The sequence below is a fragment of the Salmo salar genome, chromosome ssa27, assembly GCF_905237065.1.
Source record: "Salmo salar chromosome ssa27, Ssal_v3.1, whole genome shotgun sequence".
Taxonomy (NCBI): Eukaryota; Metazoa; Chordata; class Actinopteri; order Salmoniformes; family Salmonidae; genus Salmo; species Salmo salar.
Genome location: NC_059468.1, coordinates 15,753,149 through 15,775,425, shown reverse-complemented (window position 1 = coordinate 15,775,425; position 22,277 = coordinate 15,753,149). Strand labels below are relative to the sequence as shown.

At 39.9% G+C, this 22,277-nt stretch overlaps 1 protein-coding gene across 1 annotated transcript in view; it reads left to right on the top strand.

Annotated features, from left to right (window-relative positions):
* The window catches only part of LOC106588536 (uncharacterized), a 76,173-nt gene that overhangs the window by 29,286 nt on the left and 24,610 nt on the right, over positions 1–22,277 (top strand). The window contains exons 73-136 of the mRNA XM_045709208.1: positions 42–223; positions 480–640; positions 876–940; positions 1,088–1,269; positions 1,526–1,686; positions 1,922–1,986; positions 2,133–2,314; positions 2,570–2,730; positions 2,966–3,030; positions 3,177–3,358; positions 3,614–3,774; positions 4,009–4,073; positions 4,220–4,401; positions 4,658–4,818; positions 5,053–5,117; positions 5,265–5,446; positions 5,702–5,862; positions 6,098–6,162; positions 6,310–6,491; positions 6,748–6,908; positions 7,143–7,207; positions 7,355–7,536; positions 7,792–7,952; positions 8,189–8,253; positions 8,401–8,582; positions 8,838–8,998; positions 9,234–9,298; positions 9,446–9,627; positions 9,884–10,044; positions 10,281–10,345; positions 10,493–10,674; positions 10,929–11,089; positions 11,325–11,389; positions 11,537–11,718; positions 11,974–12,134; positions 12,369–12,433; positions 12,581–12,762; positions 13,018–13,178; positions 13,412–13,476; positions 13,624–13,805; positions 14,061–14,221; positions 14,457–14,521; positions 14,669–14,850; positions 15,106–15,266; positions 15,501–15,565; positions 15,713–15,894; positions 16,152–16,312; positions 16,548–16,612; positions 16,760–16,941; positions 17,198–17,358; positions 17,594–17,658; positions 17,806–17,987; positions 18,243–18,403; positions 18,638–18,702; positions 18,850–19,031; positions 19,287–19,447; positions 19,683–19,747; positions 19,895–20,076; positions 20,331–20,491; positions 20,727–20,791; positions 20,939–21,120; positions 21,376–21,536; positions 21,771–21,835; positions 21,983–22,164. Coding sequence (XP_045565164.1) covers positions 42–223; positions 480–640; positions 876–940; positions 1,088–1,269; positions 1,526–1,686; positions 1,922–1,986; positions 2,133–2,314; positions 2,570–2,730; positions 2,966–3,030; positions 3,177–3,358; positions 3,614–3,774; positions 4,009–4,073; positions 4,220–4,401; positions 4,658–4,818; positions 5,053–5,117; positions 5,265–5,446; positions 5,702–5,862; positions 6,098–6,162; positions 6,310–6,491; positions 6,748–6,908; positions 7,143–7,207; positions 7,355–7,536; positions 7,792–7,952; positions 8,189–8,253; positions 8,401–8,582; positions 8,838–8,998; positions 9,234–9,298; positions 9,446–9,627; positions 9,884–10,044; positions 10,281–10,345; positions 10,493–10,674; positions 10,929–11,089; positions 11,325–11,389; positions 11,537–11,718; positions 11,974–12,134; positions 12,369–12,433; positions 12,581–12,762; positions 13,018–13,178; positions 13,412–13,476; positions 13,624–13,805; positions 14,061–14,221; positions 14,457–14,521; positions 14,669–14,850; positions 15,106–15,266; positions 15,501–15,565; positions 15,713–15,894; positions 16,152–16,312; positions 16,548–16,612; positions 16,760–16,941; positions 17,198–17,358; positions 17,594–17,658; positions 17,806–17,987; positions 18,243–18,403; positions 18,638–18,702; positions 18,850–19,031; positions 19,287–19,447; positions 19,683–19,747; positions 19,895–20,076; positions 20,331–20,491; positions 20,727–20,791; positions 20,939–21,120; positions 21,376–21,536; positions 21,771–21,835; positions 21,983–22,164 — 8,750 coding nt within the window. The remainder of the gene's footprint in view (positions 1–41; positions 224–479; positions 641–875; positions 941–1,087; positions 1,270–1,525; positions 1,687–1,921; positions 1,987–2,132; positions 2,315–2,569; positions 2,731–2,965; positions 3,031–3,176; positions 3,359–3,613; positions 3,775–4,008; positions 4,074–4,219; positions 4,402–4,657; positions 4,819–5,052; positions 5,118–5,264; positions 5,447–5,701; positions 5,863–6,097; positions 6,163–6,309; positions 6,492–6,747; positions 6,909–7,142; positions 7,208–7,354; positions 7,537–7,791; positions 7,953–8,188; positions 8,254–8,400; positions 8,583–8,837; positions 8,999–9,233; positions 9,299–9,445; positions 9,628–9,883; positions 10,045–10,280; positions 10,346–10,492; positions 10,675–10,928; positions 11,090–11,324; positions 11,390–11,536; positions 11,719–11,973; positions 12,135–12,368; positions 12,434–12,580; positions 12,763–13,017; positions 13,179–13,411; positions 13,477–13,623; positions 13,806–14,060; positions 14,222–14,456; positions 14,522–14,668; positions 14,851–15,105; positions 15,267–15,500; positions 15,566–15,712; positions 15,895–16,151; positions 16,313–16,547; positions 16,613–16,759; positions 16,942–17,197; positions 17,359–17,593; positions 17,659–17,805; positions 17,988–18,242; positions 18,404–18,637; positions 18,703–18,849; positions 19,032–19,286; positions 19,448–19,682; positions 19,748–19,894; positions 20,077–20,330; positions 20,492–20,726; positions 20,792–20,938; positions 21,121–21,375; positions 21,537–21,770; positions 21,836–21,982; positions 22,165–22,277) is intronic.

Below are 22,277 nucleotides of genomic sequence, written 5' to 3'. Positions count from 1 at the left end.
TTCACTTGACCCTAACCTATGAACTTTTTGATCCTTTGCAGACCTGTGCCCCGTCTCGGTCAGGATCCTAACACAGAGGTGTGGTTGGAACTGGAGTTCAATGCGACCTCCACTGTACCTGTCCCCAAGGGCAGTGACATTGTTGATACATTGAAAGAGGCTGTGACAAATCCAAACTCTACCTTCAAATTCTCTGTGGATCTGAACTCCATCACTGTGATAAGTAAGCAAACCCAATCAATAGGTGCTCCAGAATTATCCATTGACATGTAATGTTCAGTTGTGGCACCTTTGAAGTTAAATCACGCTGTGGAATTGATCAAACAATTGCAGCTACATCAACAACATTTCACTGTCCTCCCCCCAACAGCCCACGTTATCAAGTTGTACACACTAGCACATCACCAGTACAGTTTAAGCACACCTTGCAATTGGAGCACCTTTCACATTCTAAAAGAGTGTAATTTTTTTGATTTCAGATGCCCCTGCAACAACAACTGTTCCTGCTACAATTGCCATAACAACGGCACCTCCTCCAATGGTGGAATTACAAGTCACCTTGCAACAAGTTTTTGTACCAGCCTTGACTGACCCTCAAAGCACAGAATTCAAAACACTTTCAGATACCATTACCACAATTGTAAGTCCTCGAAATCCAGATATGACCATTCATTTGTTTCTTTGTTGATGTGGTTATTGACTTTACCTAAAGTTCAAGTGACAATGACTTTAGGCTTAAAGAGCGTTGAGCTATGGGAATAAGGGATTGTTAAAAAGAAATAGCCGAAGAATGTTGTATATATTCTGTTTGGAAAATCTCTCATACTATTTGATAGTCTATTAAAGTTGTCTCTTCTCACCCCTACTCCTTACAGTGTGACACAATCTTCCGACAAAGCTATGGGCTTTGTTACGTTCAGACGACTGTTACTCAATTCAGGTAATATTGTATTCTACTTTTAAACCATTTTCATTCATTTAGACATGAACTTCTTTTGAATATATAAGTGTTATTTTTAGCACAACTTTACATTTTCAGTCACCTTTTCACTTGACCCTAACCTATGAACTTTTTGATCCTTTGCAGACCTGTGCCCCGTCTCGGTCAGGATCCTAACACAGAGGTGGGGTTGGAACTGGAGTTCAATGCGACCTCCACTGTACCTGTCCCCAAGGGCAGTGACATTGTTGATACATTGAAAGAGGCTGTGACCAATCCAAACTCTACCTTCAACTTCTCTGTGGATCTGAACTCCATCACTGTGATAAGTAAGCAAACCCAATCAATAGGTGCTCCAGAATTATCCATTGACATGTAATGTTCAGTTGTGGCACCTTTGAAGTTAAATCACGCTGTGGAATTGATCAAACAATTGCAGCTACATCAGCAACATTTCACTGTCCTCCCCCCAACAGCCCACGTTATCAAGTTGTACACACTAGCACATCACCAGTACAGTTTAAGCACACCTTGCAATTGGAGCACCTTTCACATTCTAAAAGAGTGTAATTTTTTTGATTTCAGATGCCCCTGCAACAACAACTGTTCCTGCTACAATTGCCATAACAACGGCACCTCCTCCAATGGTGGAATTACAAGTCACCTTGCAACAAGTTTTTGTACCAGCCTTGACTGACCCTCAAAGCACAGAATTCAAAACACTTTCAGATACCATTACCACAATTGTAAGTCCTCGAAATCCAGATATGACCATTCATTTGTGTCTTTGTTGATGTGGTTATTGACTTTACCTAAGGTTCAAGTGACAATGACTTTAGGCTTAAAGAGCGTTGAGCAATGGGAATAAGGGATTGTTAAAAAGAAATAGCCGAAGAATGTTGTATATATTCTGTTTGGAAAATCTCTCATACTATTTGATAGTCTATTAAAGTTGTCTCTTCTCTCCCCTACTCCTTACAGTGTGACACAATCTTCCGACAAAGCTATGGGCTTTGTTACGTTCAGACGACTGTTACTCAATTCAGGTAATATTGTATTCTACTTTTAAACCATTTTCTTTCATTTAGACATGAACTTCTTTTGAATATATAAGTGTATTTTTAGCACAACTTTACATTTTCAGTCACCTTTTCACTTGACCCTAACCTATGAACTTTTTGATCCTTTGCAGACCTGTGCCCCGTCTCGGTCAGGATCCTAACACAGAGGTGGGGTTGGAACTGGAGTTCAATGCGACCTCCACTGTACCTGTCCCCAAGGGCAGTGACATTGTTGATACATTGAAAGAGGCTGTGACCAATCCAAACTCTACCTTCAACTTCTCTGTGGATCTGAACTCCATCACTGTGATAAGTAAGCAAACCCAATCAATAGGTGCTCCAGAATTATCCATTGACATGTAATGTTCAGTTGTGGCACCTTTGAAGTTAAATCACGCTGCGGAATTGATCAAACAATTGCAGCTACATCAGCAACATTTCACTGTCCTCCACCTACAGCCCACGTTATCAAGTTGTACACACTAGCACATCACCAGTACAGTTTAAGCACACCTTGCAATTGGAGCACCTTTCACATTCTAAAAGAGTGTAATTTTTTTGATTTCAGATGCCCCTGCAACAACAACTGTTCCTGCTACAATTGCCATAACAACGACACCTCCTCCAATGGTGGAATTACAAGTCACCTTGCAACAAGTTTTTGTACCAGCCTTGACTGACCCTCAAAGCACAGAATTCAAAACACTTTCAGATACCATTACCACAATTGTAAGTCCTCGAAATCCAGATATGACCATTCATTTGTGTCTTTGTTGATGTGGTTATTGACTTTACCTAAAGTTCAAGTGACAATGACTTTAGGCTTAAAGAGCGTTGAGCTATGGGAATAAGGGATTGTTTAAAAAAAAAGGCATAATAATGTTATATATATTCTGTTTGGAAAATCTCTCATACTATCTGATAGTCTATTAAAGTTGTCTCTTCTCTCCCCTACTCCTTACAGTGTGACACAATCTTCCGACAAAGCTATGGGCTTTGTTATGTTCAGACGACTGTTACTCAATTCAGGTAATATTGTATTCTACTTTTAAACAATTTTCTTTCATTTAGACATTAACTTCTTTTGAATATATAAGTGTTATTTTTAGCACAACTTTACATTTTCAGTCACCTTTCACTTGACCCTAACCTATGAACTTTTTGATCCTTTGCAGACCTGTGCCCCGTCTCGGTCAGGATCCTAACACAGAGGTGGGGTTGGAACTGGAGTTCAATGCGACCTCCACTGTACCTGTCCCCAAGGGCAGTGACATTGTTGATACATTGAAAGAGGCTGTGACCAATCCAAACTCTACCTTCAACTTCTCTGTGGATCTGAACTCCATCACTGTGATAAGTAAGCAAACCCAATCAATAGGTGCTCCAGAATTATCCATTGACATGTAATGTTCAGTTGTGGCACCTTTGAAGTTAAATCACGCTGCGGAATTGATCAAACAATTGCAGCTACATCAGCAACATTTCACTGTCCTCCCCCCAACAGCCCACGTTATCAAGTTGTACACACTAGCACATCACCAGTACAGTTTAAGCACACCTTGCAATTGGAGCACCTTTCAAATTCTAAAAGAGTGTAATTTTTTTATTTCAGATGCCCCTGCAACAACAACTGTTCCTGCTACAATTGCCATAACAACGACACCTCCTCCAATGGTGGAATTACAAGTCACCTTGCAACAAGTTTTTGTACCAGCCTTGACTGACCCTCAAAGCACAGAATTCAAAACACTTTCAGATACCATTACCACAATTGTAAGTCCTCGAAATCCAGATATGACCATTCATTTGTGTCTTTGTTGATGTGGTTATTGACTTTACCTAAGGTTCAAGTGACAATGACTTTAGGCTTAAAGAGCGTTGAGCTATGGGAATAAGGGATTGTTAAAAAAAATAGCCGAAGAATGTTGTATATATTCTGTTTGGAAAATCTCTCATACTATTTGATAGTCTATTAAAGTTGTCTCTTCTCTCCCCTACTCCTTACAGTGTGACACAATCTTCCGACAAAGCTATGGGCTTTGTTATGTTCAGACGACTGTTACTCAATTCAGGTAATATTGTATTCTACTTTTAAACCATTTTCTTTCATTTAGACATGAACTTCTTTTGAATATATAAGTGTATTTTTAGCACAACTTTACATTTTCAGTCACCTTTTCACTTGACCCTAACCTATGAACTTTTTGATCCTTTGCAGACCTGTGCCCCGTCTCGGTCAGGATCCTAACACAGAGGTGGGGTTGGAACTGGAGTTCAATGCGACCTCCACTGTACCTGTCCCCAAGGGCAGTGACATTGTTGATACATTGAAAGAGGCTGTGACCAATCCAAACTCTACCTTCAACTTCTCTGTGGATCTGAACTCCATCACTGTGATAAGTAAGCAAACCCAATCAATAGGTGCTCCAGAATTATCCATTGACATGTAATGTTCAGTTGTGGCACCTTTGAAGTTAAATCACGCTGCGGAATTGATCAAACAATTGCAGCTACATCAGCAACATTTCACTGTCCTCCCCCCAACAGCCCACGTTATCAAGTTGTACACACTAGCACATCACCAGTACAGTTTAAACACACGTTGCAATTGGAGCACCTTTCAAATTCTAAAAGAGTGTAATTTTTTTGATTTCAGATGCCCCTGCAACAACAACTGTTCCTGCTACAATTGCCATAACAACGGCACCTCCTCCAGTAGTGGAATTACAAGTCACCTTGCAACAAGTTTTTGTACCAGCCTTGACTGACCCTCAAAGCACAGAATTCAAAACACTTTCAGATACCATTACCACAATTGTAAGTCCTCGAAATCCAGATATGACCATTCATTTGTGTCTTTGTTGATGTGGTTATTGACTTTACCTAAGGTTCAAGTGACAATGACTTTAGGCTTAAAGAGCGTTGAGCTATGGGAATAAGGGATTGTTAAAAAAAATAGCCGAAGAATGTTGTATATATTCTGTTTGGAAAATCTCTCATACTATTTGATAGTCTATTAAAGTTGTCTCTTCTCTCCCCTACTCCTTACAGTGTGACACAATCTTCCGACAAAGCTATGGGCTTTGTTACGTTCAGACGACTGTTACTCAATTCAGGTAATATTGTATTCTACTTTTAAACCATTTTCTTTCATTTAGACATGAACTTCTTTTGAATATATAAGTGTTATTTTTAGCACAACTTTACATTTTCAGTCACCTTTTCACTTGACCCTAACCTATGAACTTTTTGATCCTTTGCAGACCTGTGCCCCGTCTCGGTCAGGATCCTAACACAGAGGTGGGGTTGGAACTGGAGTTCAATGCGACCTCCACTGTACCTGTCCCCAAGGGCAGTGACATTGTTGATACATTGAAAGAGGCTGTGACCAATCCAAACTCTACCTTCAACTTCTCTGTGGATCTGAACTCCATCACTGTGATAAGTAAGCAAACCCAATCAATAGGTGCTCCAGAATTATCCATTGACATGTAATGTTCAGTTGTGGCACCTTTGAAGTTAAATCACGCTGCGGAATTGATCAAACAATTGCAGCTACATCAGCAACATTTCACTGTCCTCCCCCAACAGCCCACGTTATCAAGTTGTACACACTAGCACATCACCAGTACAGTTTAAGCACACCTTGCAATTGGAGCACCTTTCAAATTCTAAAAGAGTGTAATTTTTTTGATTTCAGATGCCCCTGCAACAACAACTGTTCCTGCTACAATTGCCATAACAACGACACCTCCTCCAGTGGTGGAATTACAAGTCACCTTGCAACAAGTTTTTGTACCAGCCTTGACTGACCCTCAAAGCACAGAATTCAAAACACTTTCAGATACCATTACCACAATTGTAAGTCCTCGAAATCCAGATATGACCATTCATTTGTGTCTTTGTTGATGTGGTTATTGACTTTACCTAAGGTTCAAGTGACAATGACTTTAGGCTTAAAGAGCGTTGAGCTATGGGAATAAGGGATTGTTAAAAAAAAATAGCCGAATAATGTTGTATATATTCTGTTTGGAAAATCTCTCATACTATTTGATAGTCTATTAAAGTTGTCTCTTCTCTCCCCTACTCCTTACAGTGTGACACAATCTTCCGACAAAGCTATGGGCTTTGTTACGTTCAGACGACTGTTACTCAATTCAGGTAATATTGTATTCTACTTTTAAACCATTTTCTTTCATTTAGACATGAACTTCTTTTGAATATATAAGTGTTATTTTTAGCACAACTTTACATTTTCAGTCACCTTTTCACTTGACCCTAACCTATGAACTTTTTGATCCTTTGCAGACCTGTGCCCCGTCTCGGTCAGGATCCTAACACAGAGGTGGGGTTGGAACTGGAGTTCAATGCGACCTCCACTGTACCTGTCCCCAAGGGCAGTGACATTGTTGATACATTGAAAGAGGCTGTGACCAATCCAAACTCTACCTTCAACTTCTCTGTGGATCTGAACTCCATCACTGTGATAAGTAAGCAAACCCAATCAATAGGTGCTCCAGAATTATCCATTGACATGTAATGTTCAGTTGTGGCAACTTTGAAGTTAAATCACGCTGCGGAATTGATCAAACAATTGCAGCTACATCAGCAACATTTCACTGTCCTCCCCCCAACAGCCCACGTTATCAAGTTGTACACACTAGCACATCACCAGTACAGTTTAAGCACACCTTGCAATTGGAGCACCTTTCAAATTCTAAAAGAGTGTAATTTTTTTGATTTCAGATGCCCCTGCAACAACAACTGTTCCTGCTACAATTGCCATAACAACGGCACCTCCTCCAGTAGTGGAATTACAAGTCACCTTGCAACAAGTTTTTGTACCAGCCTTGACTGACCCTCAAAGCACAGAATTCAAAACACTTTCAGATACCATTACCACAATTGTAAGTCCTCGAAATCCAGATATGACCATTCATTTGTGTCTTTGTTGATGTGGTTATTGACTTTACCTAAGGTTCAAGTGACAATGACTTTAGGCTTAAAGAGCGTTGAGCTATGGGAATAAGGGATTGTTAAAAAAAATAGCCGAAGAATGTTGTATATATTCTGTTTGGAAAATCTCTCATACTATTTGATAGTCTATTAAAGTTGTCTCTTCTCTCCCCTACTCCTTACAGTGTGACACAATCTTCCGACAAAGATATGGGCTTTGTTACGTTCAGACGACTGTTACTCAATTCAGGTAATATTGTATTCTACTTTTAAACCATTTTCTTTCATTTAGACATGAACTTCTTTTGAATATATAAGCGTTATTTTTAGCACAACTTTACATTTTCAGTCACCTTTTCACTTGACCCTAACCTATGAACTTTTTGATCCTTTGCAGACCTGTGCCCCGTCTCGGTCAGGATCCTAACACAGAGGTGGGGTTGGAACTGGAGTTCAATGCGACCTCCACTGTACCTGTCCCCAAGGGCAGTGACATTGTTGATACATTGAAAGAGGCTGTGACCAATCCAAACTCTACCTTCAACTTCTCTGTGGATCTGAACTCCATCACTGTGATAAGTAAGCAAACCCAATCAATAGGTGCTCCAGAATTATCCATTGACATGTAATGTTCAGTTGTGGCACCTTTGAAGTTAAATCACGCTGTGGAATTGATCAAACAATTGCAGCTACATCAGCAACATTTCACTGTCCTCCCCCAACAGCCCACGTTATCAAGTTGTACACACTAGCACATCACCAGTACAGTTTAAACACACGTTGCAATTGGAGCACCTTTCAAAGTCTAAAAGAGTGTAATTTTTTTGATTTCAGATGCCCCTGCAACAACAACTGTTCCTGCTACAATTGCCATAACAACGGCACCTCCTCCAGTAGTGGAATTACAAGTCACCTTGCAACAAGTTTTTGTACCAGCCTTGACTGACCCTCAAAGCACAGAATTCAAAACACTTTCAGATACCATTACCACAATTGTAAGTCCTCGAAATCCAGATATGACCATTCATTTGTGTCTTTGTTGATGTGGTTATTGACTTTACCTAAGGTTCAAGTGACAATGACTTTAGGCTTAAAGAGCGTTGAGCAATGGGAATAAGGGATTGTTAAAAAAAAAATAGCCGAAGAATGTTGTATATATTCTGTTTGGAAAATCTCTCATACTATCTGATAGTCTATTAAAGTTGTCTCTTCTCTCCCCTACTCCTTACAGTGTGACACAATCTTCCGACAAAGATATGGGCTTTGTTACGTTCAGACGACTGTTACTCAATTCAGGTAATATTGTATTCTACTTTTAAACCATTTTCTTTCATTCAGACATGAACTTCTTTTGAATATATAAGCGTTATTTTTAGCACAACTTTACATATTCAGTCACCTTTTCACTTGACCCTAACCTATGAACTTTTTGATCCTTTGCAGACCTGTGCCCCGTCTCGGTCAGGATCCTAACACAGAGGTGGGGTTGGAACTGGAGTTCAATGCGACCTCCACTGTACCTGTCCCCAAGGGCAGTGACATTGTTGATACATTGAAAGAGGCTGTGACCAATCCAAACTCTACCTTCAACTTCTCTGTGGATCTGAACTCCATCACTGTGATAAGTAAGCAAACCCAATCAATAGGTGCTCCAGAATTATCCATTGACATGTAATGTTCAGTTGTGGCACCTTTGAAGTTAAATCACGCTGTGGAATTGATCAAACAATTGCAGCTACATCAGCAACATTTCACTGTCCTCCCCCAACAGCCCACGTTATCAAGTTGTACACACTAGCACATCACCAGTACAGTTTAAGCACACCTTGCAATTGGAGCACCTTTCAAATTCTAAAAGAGTGTAATTTTTTTGATTTCAGATGCCCCTGCAACAACAACTGTTCCTGCTACAATTGCCATAACAACGGCACCTCCTCCAGTAGTGGAATTACAAGTCACCTTGCAACAAGTTTTTGTACCAGCCTTGACTGACCCTCAAAGCACAGAATTCAAAACACTTTCAGATACCATTACCACAATTGTAAGTCCTCGAAATCCAGATATGACCATTCATTTGTGTCTTTGTTGATGTGGTTATTGACTTTACCTAAGGTTCAAGTGACAATGACTTTAGGCTTAAAGAGCGTTGAGCAATGGGAATAAGGGATTGTTAAAAAAAAAAGGCATAAGAATGTTGTATATATTCTGTTTGGAAAATCTCTCATACTATCTGATAGTCTATTAAAGTTGTCTCTTCTCTCCCCTACTCCTTACAGTGTGACACAATCTTCCGACAAAGCTATGGGCTTTGTTACGTTCAGACGACTGTTACTCAATTCAGGTAATATTGTATTCTACTTTTAAACCATTTTCTTTCATTCAGACATGAACTTCTTTTGAATATATAAGCGTTATTTTTAGCACAACTTTACATTTTCAGTCACCTTTTCACTTGACCCTAACCTATGAACTTTTTGATCCTTTGCAGACCTGTGCCCCGTCTCGGTCAGGATCCTAACACAGAGGTGGGGTTGGAACTGGAGTTCAATGCGACCTCCACTGTACCTGTCCCCAAGGGCAGTGACATTGTTGATACATTGAAAGAGGCTGTGACCAATCCAAACTCTACCTTCAACTTCTCTGTGGATCTGAACTCCATCACTGTGATAAGTAAGCAAACCCAATCAATAGGTGCTCCAGAATTATCCATTGACATGTAATGTTCAGTTGTGGCAACTTTGAAGTTAAATAACGCTGCGGAATTGATCAAACAATTGCAGCTACATCAGCAACATTTCACTGTCCTCCCCCCAACAGCCCACGTTATCAAGTTGTACACACTAGCACATCACCAGTACAGTTTAAACACACGTTGCAATTGGAGCACCTTTCAAAGTCTAAAAGAGTGTAATTTTTTTGATTTCAGATGCCCCTGCAACAACAACTGTTCCTGCTACAATTGCCATAACAACGGCACCTCCTCCAGTAGTGGAATTACAAGTCACCTTGCAACAAGTTTTTGTACCAGCCTTGACTGACCCTCAAAGCACAGAATTCAAAACACTTTCAGATACCATTACCACAATTGTAAGTCCTCGAAATCCAGATATGACCATTCATTTGTGTCTTTGTTGATGTGGTTATTGACTTTACCTAAGGTTCAAGTGACAATGACTTTAGGCTTAAAGAGCGTTGAGCAATGGGAATAAGGGATTGTTAAAAAAAAAAAGGCCGAAGAATGTTGTATATATTCTGTTTGGAAAATCTCTCATACTATTTGATAGTCTATTAAAGTTGTCTCTTCTCTCCCCTACTCCTTACAGTGTGACACAATCTTCCGACAAAGATATGGGCTTTGTTACGTTCAGACGACTGTTACTCAATTCAGGTAATATTGTATTCTACTTTTAAACCATTTTCTTTCATTCAGACATGAACTTCTTTTGAATATATAAGCGTTATTTTTAGCACAACTTTACATATTCAGTCACCTTTTCACTTGACCCTAACCTATGAACTTTTTGATCCTTTGCAGACCTGTGCCCCGTCTCGGTCAGGATCCTAACACAGAGGTGGGGTTGGAACTGGAGTTCAATGCGACCTCCACTGTACCTGTCCCCAAGGGCAGTGACATTGTTGATACATTGAAAGAGGCTGTGACCAATCCAAACTCTACCTTCAACTTCTCTGTGGATCTGAACTCCATCACTGTGATAAGTAAGCAAACCCAATCAATAGGTGCTCCAGAATTATCCATTGACATGTAATGTTCAGTTGTGGCAACTTTGAAGTTAAATCACGCTGTGGAATTGATCAAACAATTGCAGCTACATCAGCAACATTTCACTGTCCTTCCCCCAACAGCCCACGTTATCAAGTTGTACACACTAGCACATCACCAGTACAGTTTAAGCACACGTTGCAATAGAGCACCTTTCAAATTCTAAAAGAGTGTAATTTTTTTATTTCAGATGCCCCTGCAACAACAACTGTTCCTGCTACAATTGCCATAACAACGGCACCTCCTCCAATGGTGGAATTACAAGTCACCTTGCAACAAGTTTTTGTACCAGCCTTGACTGACCCTCAAAGCACAGAATTCAAAACACTTTCAGATACCATTACCACAATTGTAAGTCCTCGAAATCCAGATATGACCATTCATTTGTGTCTTTGTTGATGTGGTTATTGACTTTACCTAAGGTTCAAGTGACAATGACTTTAGGCTTAAAGAGCGTTGAGCAATGGGAATAAGGGATTGTTAAAAAAAAATAGCCGAAGAATGTTGTATATATTCTGTTTGGAAAATCTCTCATACTATTTGATAGTCTATTAAAGTTGTCTCTTCTCTCCCCTACTCCTTACAGTGTGACACAATCTTCCGACAAAGATATGGGCTTTGTTACGTTCAGACGACTGTTACTCAATTCAGGTAATATTGTATTCTACTTTTAAACCATTTTCTTTCATTCAGACATGAACTTCTTTTGAATATATAAGCGTTATTTTTAGCACAACTTTACATATTCAGTCACCTTTTCACTTGACCCTAACCTATGAACTTTTTGATCCTTTGCAGACCTGTGCCCCGTCTCGGTCAGGATCCTAACACAGAGGTGGGGTTGGAACTGGAGTTCAATGCGACCTCCACTGTACCTGTCCCCAAGGGCAGTGACATTGTTGATACATTGAAAGAGGCTGTGACCAATCCAAACTCTACCTTCAACTTCTCTGTGGATCTGAACTCCATCACTGTGATAAGTAAGCAAACCCAATCAATAGGTGCTCCAGAATTATCCATTGACATGTAATGTTCAGTTGTGGCAACTTTGAAGTTAAATAACGCTGTGGAATTGATCAAACAATTGCAGCTACATCAGCAACATTTCACTGTCCTCCCCCAACAGCCCACGTTATCAAGTTGTACACACTAGCACATCACCAGTACAGTTTAAGCACACGTTGCAATTGGAGCACCTTTCAAATTCTAAAAGAGTGTAATTTTTTTTATTTCAGATGCCCCTGCAACAACAACTGTTCCTGCTACAATTGCCATAACAACGGCACCTCCTCCAGTGGTGGAATTACAAGTCACCTTGCAACAAGTTTTTGTACCAGCCTTGACTGACCCTCAAAGCACAGAATTCAAAACACTTTCAGATACCATTACCACAATTGTAAGTCCTCGAAATCCAGATATGACCATTCATTTGTGTCTTTGTTGATGTGGTTATTGACTTTACCTAAGGTTCAAGTGACAATGACTTTAGGCTTAAAGAGCGTTGAGCAATGGGAATAAGGGATTGTTAAAAAAAATAGCCGAAGAATGTTGTATATATTCTGTTTGGAAAATCTCTCATACTATTTGATAGTCTATTAAAGTTGTCTCTTCTCTCCCCTACTCCTTACAGTGTGACACAATCTTCCGACAAAGATATGGGCTTTGTTACGTTCAGACGACTGTTACTCAATTCAGGTAATATTGTATTCTACTTTTAAACCATTTTCTTTCATTCAGACATGAACTTCTTTTGAATATATAAGCGTTATTTTTAGCACAACTTTACATTTTCAGTCACCTTTTCACTTGACCCTAACCTATGAACTTTTTGATCCTTTGCAGACCTGTGCCCCGTCTCGGTCAGGATCCTAACACAGAGGTGGGGTTGGAACTGGAGTTCAATGCGACCTCCACTGTACCTGTCCCCAAGGGCAGTGACATTGTTGATACATTGAAAGAGGCTGTGACCAATCCAAACTCTACCTTCAACTTCTCTGTGGATCTGAACTCCATCACTGTGATAAGTAAGCAAACCCAATCAATAGGTGCTCCAGAATTATCCATTGACATGTAATGTTCAGTTGTGGCAACTTTGAAGTTAAATCACGCTGTGGAATTGATCAAACAATTGCAGCTACATCAGCAACATTTCACTGTCCTCCACCTACAGCCCACGTTATCAAGTTGTACACACTAGCACATCACCAGTACAGTTTAAGCACACGTTGCAATTGGAGCACCTTTCAAATTCTAAAAGAGTGTAATTTTTTTTATTTCAGATGCCCCTGCAACAACAACTGTTCCTGCTACAATTGCCATAACAACGGCACCTCCTCCAGTAGTGGAATTACAAGTCACCTTGCAACAAGTTTTTGTACCAGCCTTGACTGACCCTCAAAGCACAGAATTCAAAACACTTTCAGATACCATTACCACAATTGTAAGTCCTCGAAATCCAGATATGACCATTCATTTGTTTCTTTGTTGATGTGGTTATTGACTTTACCTAAGGTTCAAGTGACAATGACTTTAGGCTTAAAGAGCGTTGAGCAATGGGAATAAGGGATTGTTAAAAAAAAAGCCGAAGAATGTTGTATATATTCTGTTTGGAAAATCTCTCATACTATTTGATAGTCTATTAAAGTTGTCTCTTCTCTCCCCTACTCCTTACAGTGTGACACAATCTTCCGACAAAGATATGGGCTTTGTTACGTTCAGACGACTGTTACTCAATTCAGGTAATATTGTATTCTACTTTTAAACCATTTTCTTTCATTTAGACATGAACTTCTTTTGAATATATAAGCGTTATTTTTAGCACAACTTTACATTTTCAGTCACCTTTTCACTTGACCCTAACCTATGAACTTTTTGATCCTTTGCAGACCTGTGCCCCGTCTCGGTCAGGATCCTAACACAGAGGTGGGGTTGGAACTGGAGTTCAATGCGACCTCCACTGTACCTGTCCCCAAGGGCAGTGACATTGTTGATACATTGAAAGAGGCTGTGACCAATCCAAACTCTACCTTCAACTTCTCTGTGGATCTGAACTCCATCACTGTGATAAGTAAGCAAACCCAATCAATAGGTGCTCCAGAATTATCCATTGACATGTAATGTTCAGTTGTGGCAACTTTGAAGTTAAATCACGCTGTGGAATTGATCAAACAATTGCAGCTACATCAGCAACATTTCACTGTCCTCCCCCCAACAGCCCACGTTATCAAGTTGTACACACTAGCACATCACCAGTACAGTTTAAGCACACGTTGCAATTGGAGCACCTTTCAAATTCTAAAAGAGTGTAATTTTTTTATTTCAGATGCCCCTGCAACAACAACTGTTCCTGCTACAATTGCCATAACAACGGCACCTCCTCCAGTGGTGGAATTACAAGTCACCTTGCAACAAGTTTTTGTACCAGCCTTGACTGACCCTCAAAGCACAGAATTCAAAACACTTTCAGATACCATTACCACAATTGTAAGTCCTCGAAATCCAGATATGACCATTCATTTGTGTCTTTGTTGATGTGGTTATTGACTTTACCTAAGGTTCAAGTGACAATGACTTTAGGCTTAAAGAGCGTTGAGCAATGGGAATAAGGGATTGTTACAAAAAAATAGCCGAAGAATGTTGTATATATTCTGTTTGGAAAATCTCTCATACTATTTGATAGTCTATTAAAGTTGTCTCTTCTCTCCCCTACTCCTTACAGTGTGACACAATCTTCCGACAAAGATATGGGCTTTGTTACGTTCAGACGACTGTTACTCAATTCAGGTAATATTGTATTCTACTTTTAAACCATTTTCTTTCATTCAGACATGAACTTCTTTTGAATATATAAGCGTTATTTTTAGCACAACTTTACATATTCAGTCACCTTTTCACTTGACCCTAACCTATGAACTTTTTGATCCTTTGCAGACCTGTGCCCCGTCTCGGTCAGGATCCTAACACAGAGGTGGGGTTGGAACTGGAGTTCAATGCGACCTCCACTGTACCTGTCCCCAAGGGCAGTGACATTGTTGATACATTGAAAGAGGCTGTGACCAATCCAAACTCTACCTTCAACTTCTCTGTGGATCTGAACTCCATCACTGTGATAAGTAAGCAAACCCAATCAATAGGTGCTCCAGAATTATCCATTGACATGTAATGTTCAGTTGTGGCAACTTTGAAGTTAAATAACGCTGCGGAATTGATCAAACAATTGCAGCTACATCAGCAACATTTCACTGTCCTCCCCCAACAGCCCACGTTATCAAGTTGTACACACTAGCACATCACCAGTACAGTTTAAGCACACGTTGCAATTGGAGCACCTTTCAAATTCTAAAAGAGTGTAATTTTTTTTATTTCAGATGCCCCTGCAACAACAACTGTTCCTGCTACAATTGCCATAACAACGGCACCTCCTCCAGTGGTGGAATTACAAGTCACCTTGCAACAAGTTTTTGTACCAGCCTTGACTGACCCTCAAAGCACAGAATTCAAAACACTTTCAGATACCATTACCACAATTGTAAGTCCTCGAAATCCAGATATGACCATTCATTTGTGTCTTTGTTGATGTGGTTATTGACTTTACCTAAGGTTCAAGTGACAATGACTTTAGGCTTAAAGAGCGTTGAGCAATGGGAATAAGGGATTGTTAAAAAAAATAGCCGAAGAATGTTGTATATATTCTGTTTGGAAAATCTCTCATACTATTTGATAGTCTATTAAAGTTGTCTCTTCTCTCCCCTACTCCTTACAGTGTGACACAATCTTCCGACAAAGATATGGGCTTTGTTACGTTCAGACGACTGTTACTCAATTCAGGTAATATTGTATTCTACTTTTAAACCATTTTCTTTCATTTAGACATGAACTTCTTTTGAATATATAAGCGTTATTTTTAGCACAACTTTACATATTCAGTCACCTTTTCACTTGACCCTAACCTATGAACTTTTTGATCCTTTGCAGACCTGTGCCCCGTCTCGGTCAGGATCCTAACACAGAGGTGGGGTTGGAACTGGAGTTCAATGCGACCTCCACTGTACCTGTCCCCAAGGGCAGTGACATTGTTGATACATTGAAAGAGGCTGTGACCAATCCAAACTCTACATTCAACATCTCTGTGGATCTGAACTCCATCACTGTGATAAGTAAGCAAACCCAATCAATAGGTGCTCCAGAATTATCCATTGACATGTAATGTTCAGTTGTGGCAACTTTGAAGTTAAATCACGCTGTGGAATTGATCAAACAATTGCAGCTACATCAGCAACATTTCACTGTCCTCCCCCCAACAGCCCACGTTATCAAGTTGTACACACTAGCACATCACCAGTACAGTTTAAGCACACGTTGCAATTGGAGCACCTTTCAAATTCTAAAAGAGTGTCATTTTTTTTTATTTCAGATGCCCCTGCAACAACAACTGTTCCTGCTACAATTGCCATAACAACGGCACCTCCTCCAGTAGTGGAATTACAAGTCACCTTGCAACAAGTTTTTGTACCAGCCTTGACTGACCCTCAAAGCACAGAATTCAAAACACTTTCAGATACCATTACCACAATTGTAAGTCCTCGAAATCCAGATATGACCATTCATTTGTGTCTTTGTTGATGTGGTTATTGACTTTACCTAAGGTTCAAGTGACAATGACTTTAGGCTTAAAGAGCGTTGAGCAATGGGAATAAGGGATTGTTACAAAAAAATAGCCGAAGAATGTTGTATATATTCTGTTTGGAAAATCTCTCATACTATTTGATAGTCTATTAAAGTTGTCTCTTCTCTCCCCTACTCCTTACAGTGTGACACAATCTTCCGACAAAGATATGGGCTTTGTTACGTTCAGACGACTGTTACTCAATTCAGGTAATATTGTATTCTACTTTTAAACCATTTTCTTTCATTCAGACATGAACTTCTTTTGAATATATAAGCGTTATTTTTAGCACAACTTTACATATTCAGTCACCTTTTCACTTGACCCTAACCTATGAACTTTTTGATCCTTTGCAGACCTGTGCCCCGTCTCGGTCAGGATCCTAACACAGAGGTGGGGTTGGAACTGGAGTTCAATGCGACCTCCACTGTACCTGTCCCCAAGGGCAGTGACATTGTTGATACATTGAAAGAGGCTGTGACCAATCCAAACTCTACCTTCAACTTCTCTGTGGATCTGAACTCCATCACTGTGATAAGTAAGCAAACCCAATCAATAGGTGCTCCAGAATTATCCATTGACATGTAATGTTCAGTTGTGGCAACTTTGAAGTTAAATCACGCTGTGGAATTGATCAAACAATTGCAGCTACATCAGCAACATTTCACTGTCCTCCCCCCAACAGCCCACGTTATCAAGTTGTACACACTAGCACATCACCAGTACAGTTTAAGCACACGTTGCAATTGGAGCACCTTTCAAATTCTAAAAGAGTGTAATTTTTTTTATTTCAGATGCCCCTGCAACAACAACTGTTCCTGCTACAATTGCCATAACAACGGCACCTCCTCCAGTAGTGGAATTACAAGTCACCTTGCAACAAGTTTTTGTACCAGCCTTGACTGACCCTCAAAGCACAGAATTCAAAACACTTTCAGATACCATTACCACAATTGTAAGTCCTCGAAATCCAGATATGACCATTCATTTGTGTCTTTGTTGATGTGGTTATTGACTTTACCTAAGGTTCAAGTGACAATGACTTTAGGCTTAAAGAGCGTTGAGCAATGGGAATAAGGGATTGTTAAAAAAAAATAGCCGAAGAATGTTGTATATATTCTGTTTGGAAAATCTCTCATACAATTTGATAGTCTATTAAAGTTGTCTCTTCTCTCCCCTACTCCTTACAGTGTGACACAATCTTCCGACAAAGATATGGGCTTTGTTACGTTCAGACGACTGTTACTCAATTCAGGTAATATTGTATTCTACTTTTAAACCATTTTCTTTCATTCAGACATGAACTTCTTTTGAATATATAAGCGTTATTTTTAGCACAACTTTACATATTCAGTCACCTTTTCACTTGACCCTAACCTATGAACTTTTTGATCCTTTGCAGACCTGTGCCCCGTCTCGGTCAGGATCCTAACACAGAGGTGGGGTTGGAACTGGAGTTCAATGCGACCTCCACTGTACCTGTCCCCAAGGGCAGTGACATTGTTGATACATTGAAAGAGGCTGTGACCAATCCAAACTCTACATTCAACATCTCTGTGGATCTGAACTCCATCACTGTGATAAGTAAGCAAACCCAATCAATAGGTGCTCCAGAATTATCCATTGACATGTAATGTTCAGTTGTGGCAACTTTGAAGTTAAATCACGCTGTGGAATTGATCAAACAATTGCAGCTACATCAGCAACATTTCACTGTCCTCCCCCCAACAGCCCACGTTATCAAGTTGTACACACTAGCACATCACCAGTACAGTTTAAGCACACGTTGCAATTGGAGCACCTTTCAAATTCTAAAAGAGTGTAATTTTTTTATTTCAGATGCCCCTGCAACAACAACTGTTCCTGCTACAATTGCCATAACAACGGCACCTCCTCCAGTGGTGGAATTACAAGTCACCTTGCAACAAGTTTTTGTACCAGCCTTGACTGACCCTCAAAGCACAGAATTCAAAACACTTTCAGATACCATTACCACAATTGTAAGTCCTCGAAATCCAGATATGACCATTCATTTGTGTCTTTGTTGATGTGGTTATTGACTTTACCTAAGGTTCAAGTGACAATGACTTTAGGCTTAAAGAGCGTTGAGCAATGGGAATAAGGGATTGTTAAAAAAAATAGCCGAAGAATGTTGTATATATTCTGTTTGGAAAATCTCTCATACTATTTGATAGTCTATTAAAGTTGTCTCTTCTCTCCCCTACTCCTTACAGTGTGACACAATCTTCCGACAAAGATATGGGCTTTGTTACGTTCAGACGACTGTTACTCAATTCAGGTAATATTGTATTCTACTTTTAAACCATTTTCTTTCATTCAGACATGAACTTCTTTTGAATATATAAGCGTTATTTTTAGCACAACTTTACATATTCAGTCACCTTTTCACTTGACCCTAACCTATGAACTTTTTGATCCTTTGCAGACCTGTGCCCCGTCTCGGTCAGGATCCTAACACAGAGGTGGGGTTGGAACTGGAGTTCAATGCGACCTCCACTGTACCTGTCCCCAAGGGCAGTGACATTGTTGATACATTGAAAGAGGCTGTGACCAATCCAAACTCTACCTTCAACTTCTCTGTGGATCTGAACTCCATCACTGTGATAAGTAAGCAAACCCAATCAATAGGTGCTCCAGAATTATCCATTGACATGTAATGTTCAGTTGTGGCAACTTTGAAGTTAAATAACGCTGCGGAATTGATCAAACAATTGCAGCTACATCAGCAACATTTCACTGTCCTCCCCCCAACAGCCCACGTTATCAAGTTGTACACACTAGCACATCACCAGTACAGTTTAAGCACACGTTGCAATTGGAGCACCTTTCAAATTCTAAAAGAGTGTCATTTTTTTATTTCAGATGCCCCTGCAACAACAACTGTTCCTGCTACAATTGCCATAACAACGGCACCTCCTCCAGTGGTGGAATTACAAGTCACCTTGCAACAAGTTTTTGTACCAGCCTTGACTGACCCTCAAAGCACAGAATTCAAAACACTTTCAGATACCATTACCACAATTGTAAGTCCTCGAAATCCAGATATGACCATTCATTTGTGTCTTTGTTGATGTGGTTATTGACTTTACCTAAGGTTCAAGTGACAATGACTTTAGGCTTAAAGAGCGTTGAGCAATGGGAATAAGGGATTGTTAAAAAAAAATAGCCGAAGAATGTTGTATATATTCTGTTTGGAAAATCTCTCATACTATTTGATAGTCTATTAAAGTTGTCTCTTCTCTCCCCTACTCCTTACAGTGTGACACAATCTTCCGACAAAGATATGGGCTTTGTTACGTTCAGACGACTGTTACTCAATTCAGGTAATATTGTATTCTACTTTTAAACCATTTTCTTTCATTCAGACATGAACTTCTTTTGAATATATAAGCGTTATTTTTAGCACAACTTTACATTTTCAGTCACCTTTTCACTTGACCCTAACCTATGAACTTTTTGATCCTTTGCAGACCTGTGCCCCGTCTCGGTCAGGATCCTAACACAGAGGTGGGGTTGGAACTGGAGTTCAATGCGACCTCCACTGTACCTGTCCCCAAGGGCAGTGACATTGTTGATACATTGAAAGAGGCTGTGACCAATCCAAACTCTACCTTCAACTTCTCTGTGGATCTGAACTCCATCACTGTGATAAGTAAGCAAACCCAATCAATAGGTGCTCCAGAATTATCCATTGACATGTAATGTTCAGTTGTGGCACCTTTGAAGTTAAATCACGCTGTGGAATTGATCAAACAATTGCAGCTACATCAGCAACATTTCACTGTCCTCCACCTACAGCCCACGTTATCAAGTTGTACACACTAGCACATCACCAGTACAGTTTAAGCACACGTTGCAATTGGAGCACCTTTCAAATTCTAAAAGAGTGTAATTTTTTTATTTCAGATGCCCCTGCAACAACAACTGTTCCTGCTACAATTGCCATAACAACGGCACCTCCTCCAGTGGTGGAATTACAAGTCACCTTGCAACAAGTTTTTGTACCAGCCTTGACTGACCCTCAAAGCACAGAATTCAAAACACTTTCAGATACCATTACCACAATTGTAAGTCCTCGAAATCCAGATATGACCATTCATTTGTGTCTTTGTTGATGTGGTTATTGACTTTACCTAAGGTTCAAGTGACAATGACTTTAGGCTTAAAGAGCGTTGAGCAATGGGAATAAGGGATTGTTAAAAAAAAATAGCCGAAGAATGTTGTATATATTCTGTTTGGAAAATCTCTCATACTATTTGATAGTCTATTAAAGTTGTCTCTTCTCTCCCCTACTCCTTACAGTGTGACACAATCTTCCGACAAAGATATGGGCTTTGTTACGTTCAGACGACTGTTACTCAATTCAGGTAATATTGTATTCTACTTTTAAACCATTTTCTTTCATTCAGACATGAACTTCTTTTGAATATATAAGCGTTATTTTTAGCACAACTTTACATATTCAGTCACCTTTTCACTTGACCCTAACCTATGAACTTTTTGATCCTTTGCAGACCTGTGCCCCGTCTCGGTCAGGATCCTAACACAGAGGTGGGGTTGGAACTGGAGTTCAATGCGACCTCCACTGTACCTGTCCCCAAGGGCAGTGACATTGTTGATACATTGAAAGAGGCTGTGACCAATCCAAACTCTACCTTCAACATCTCTGTGGATCTGAACTCCATCACTGTGATAAGTAAGCAAACCCAATCAATAGGTGCTCCAGAATTATCCATTGACATGTAATGTTCAGTTGTGGCACCTTTGAAGTTAAATCACGCTGTGGAATTGATCAAACAATTGCAGCTACATCAGCAACATTTCACTGTCCTCCCCCCAACAGCCCACGTTATCAAGTTGTACACACTAGCACATCACCAGTACAGTTTAAGCACACGTTGCAATTGGAGCACCTTTCAAATTCTAAAAGAGTGTAATTTTTTTATTTCAGATGCCCCTGCAACAACAACTGTTCCTGCTACAATTGCCATAACAACGGCACCTCCTCCAGTGGTGGAATTACAAGTCACCTTGCAACAAGTTTTTGTACCAGCCTTGACTGACCCTCAAAGCACAGAATTCAAAACACTTTCAGATACCATTACCACAATTGTAAGTCCTCGAAATCCAGATATGACCATTCATTTGTGTCTTTGTTGATGTGGTTATTGACTTTACCTAAGGTTCAAGTGACAATGACTTTAGGCTTAAAGAGCGTTGAGCAATGGGAATAAGGGATTGTTAAAAAAAATAGCCGAAGAATGTTGTATATATTCTGTTTGGAAAATCTCTCATACTATTTGATAGTCTATTAAAGTTGTCTCTTCTCTCCCCTACTCCTTACAGTGTGACACAATCTTCCGACAAAGATATGGGCTTTGTTACGTTCAGACGACTGTTACTCAATTCAGGTAATATTGTATTCTACTTTTAAACCATTTTCTTTCATTTAGACATGAACTTCTTTTGAATATATAAGCGTTATTTTTAGCACAACTTTACATATTCAGTCACCTTTTCACTTGACCCTAACCTATGAACTTTTTGATCCTTTGCAGACCTGTGCCCCGTCTCGGTCAGGATCCTAACACAGAGGTGGGGTTGGAACTGGAGTTCAATGCGACCTCCACTGTACCTGTCCCCAAGGGCAGTGACATTGTTGATACATTGAAAGAGGCTGTGACCAATCCAAACTCTACCTTCAACATCTCTGTGGATCTGAACTCCATCACTGTGATAAGTAAGCAAACCCAATCAATAGGTGCTCCAGAATTATCCATTGACATGTAATGTTCAGTTGTGGCACCTTTGAAGTTAAATCACGCTGTGGAATTGATCAAACAATTGCAGCTA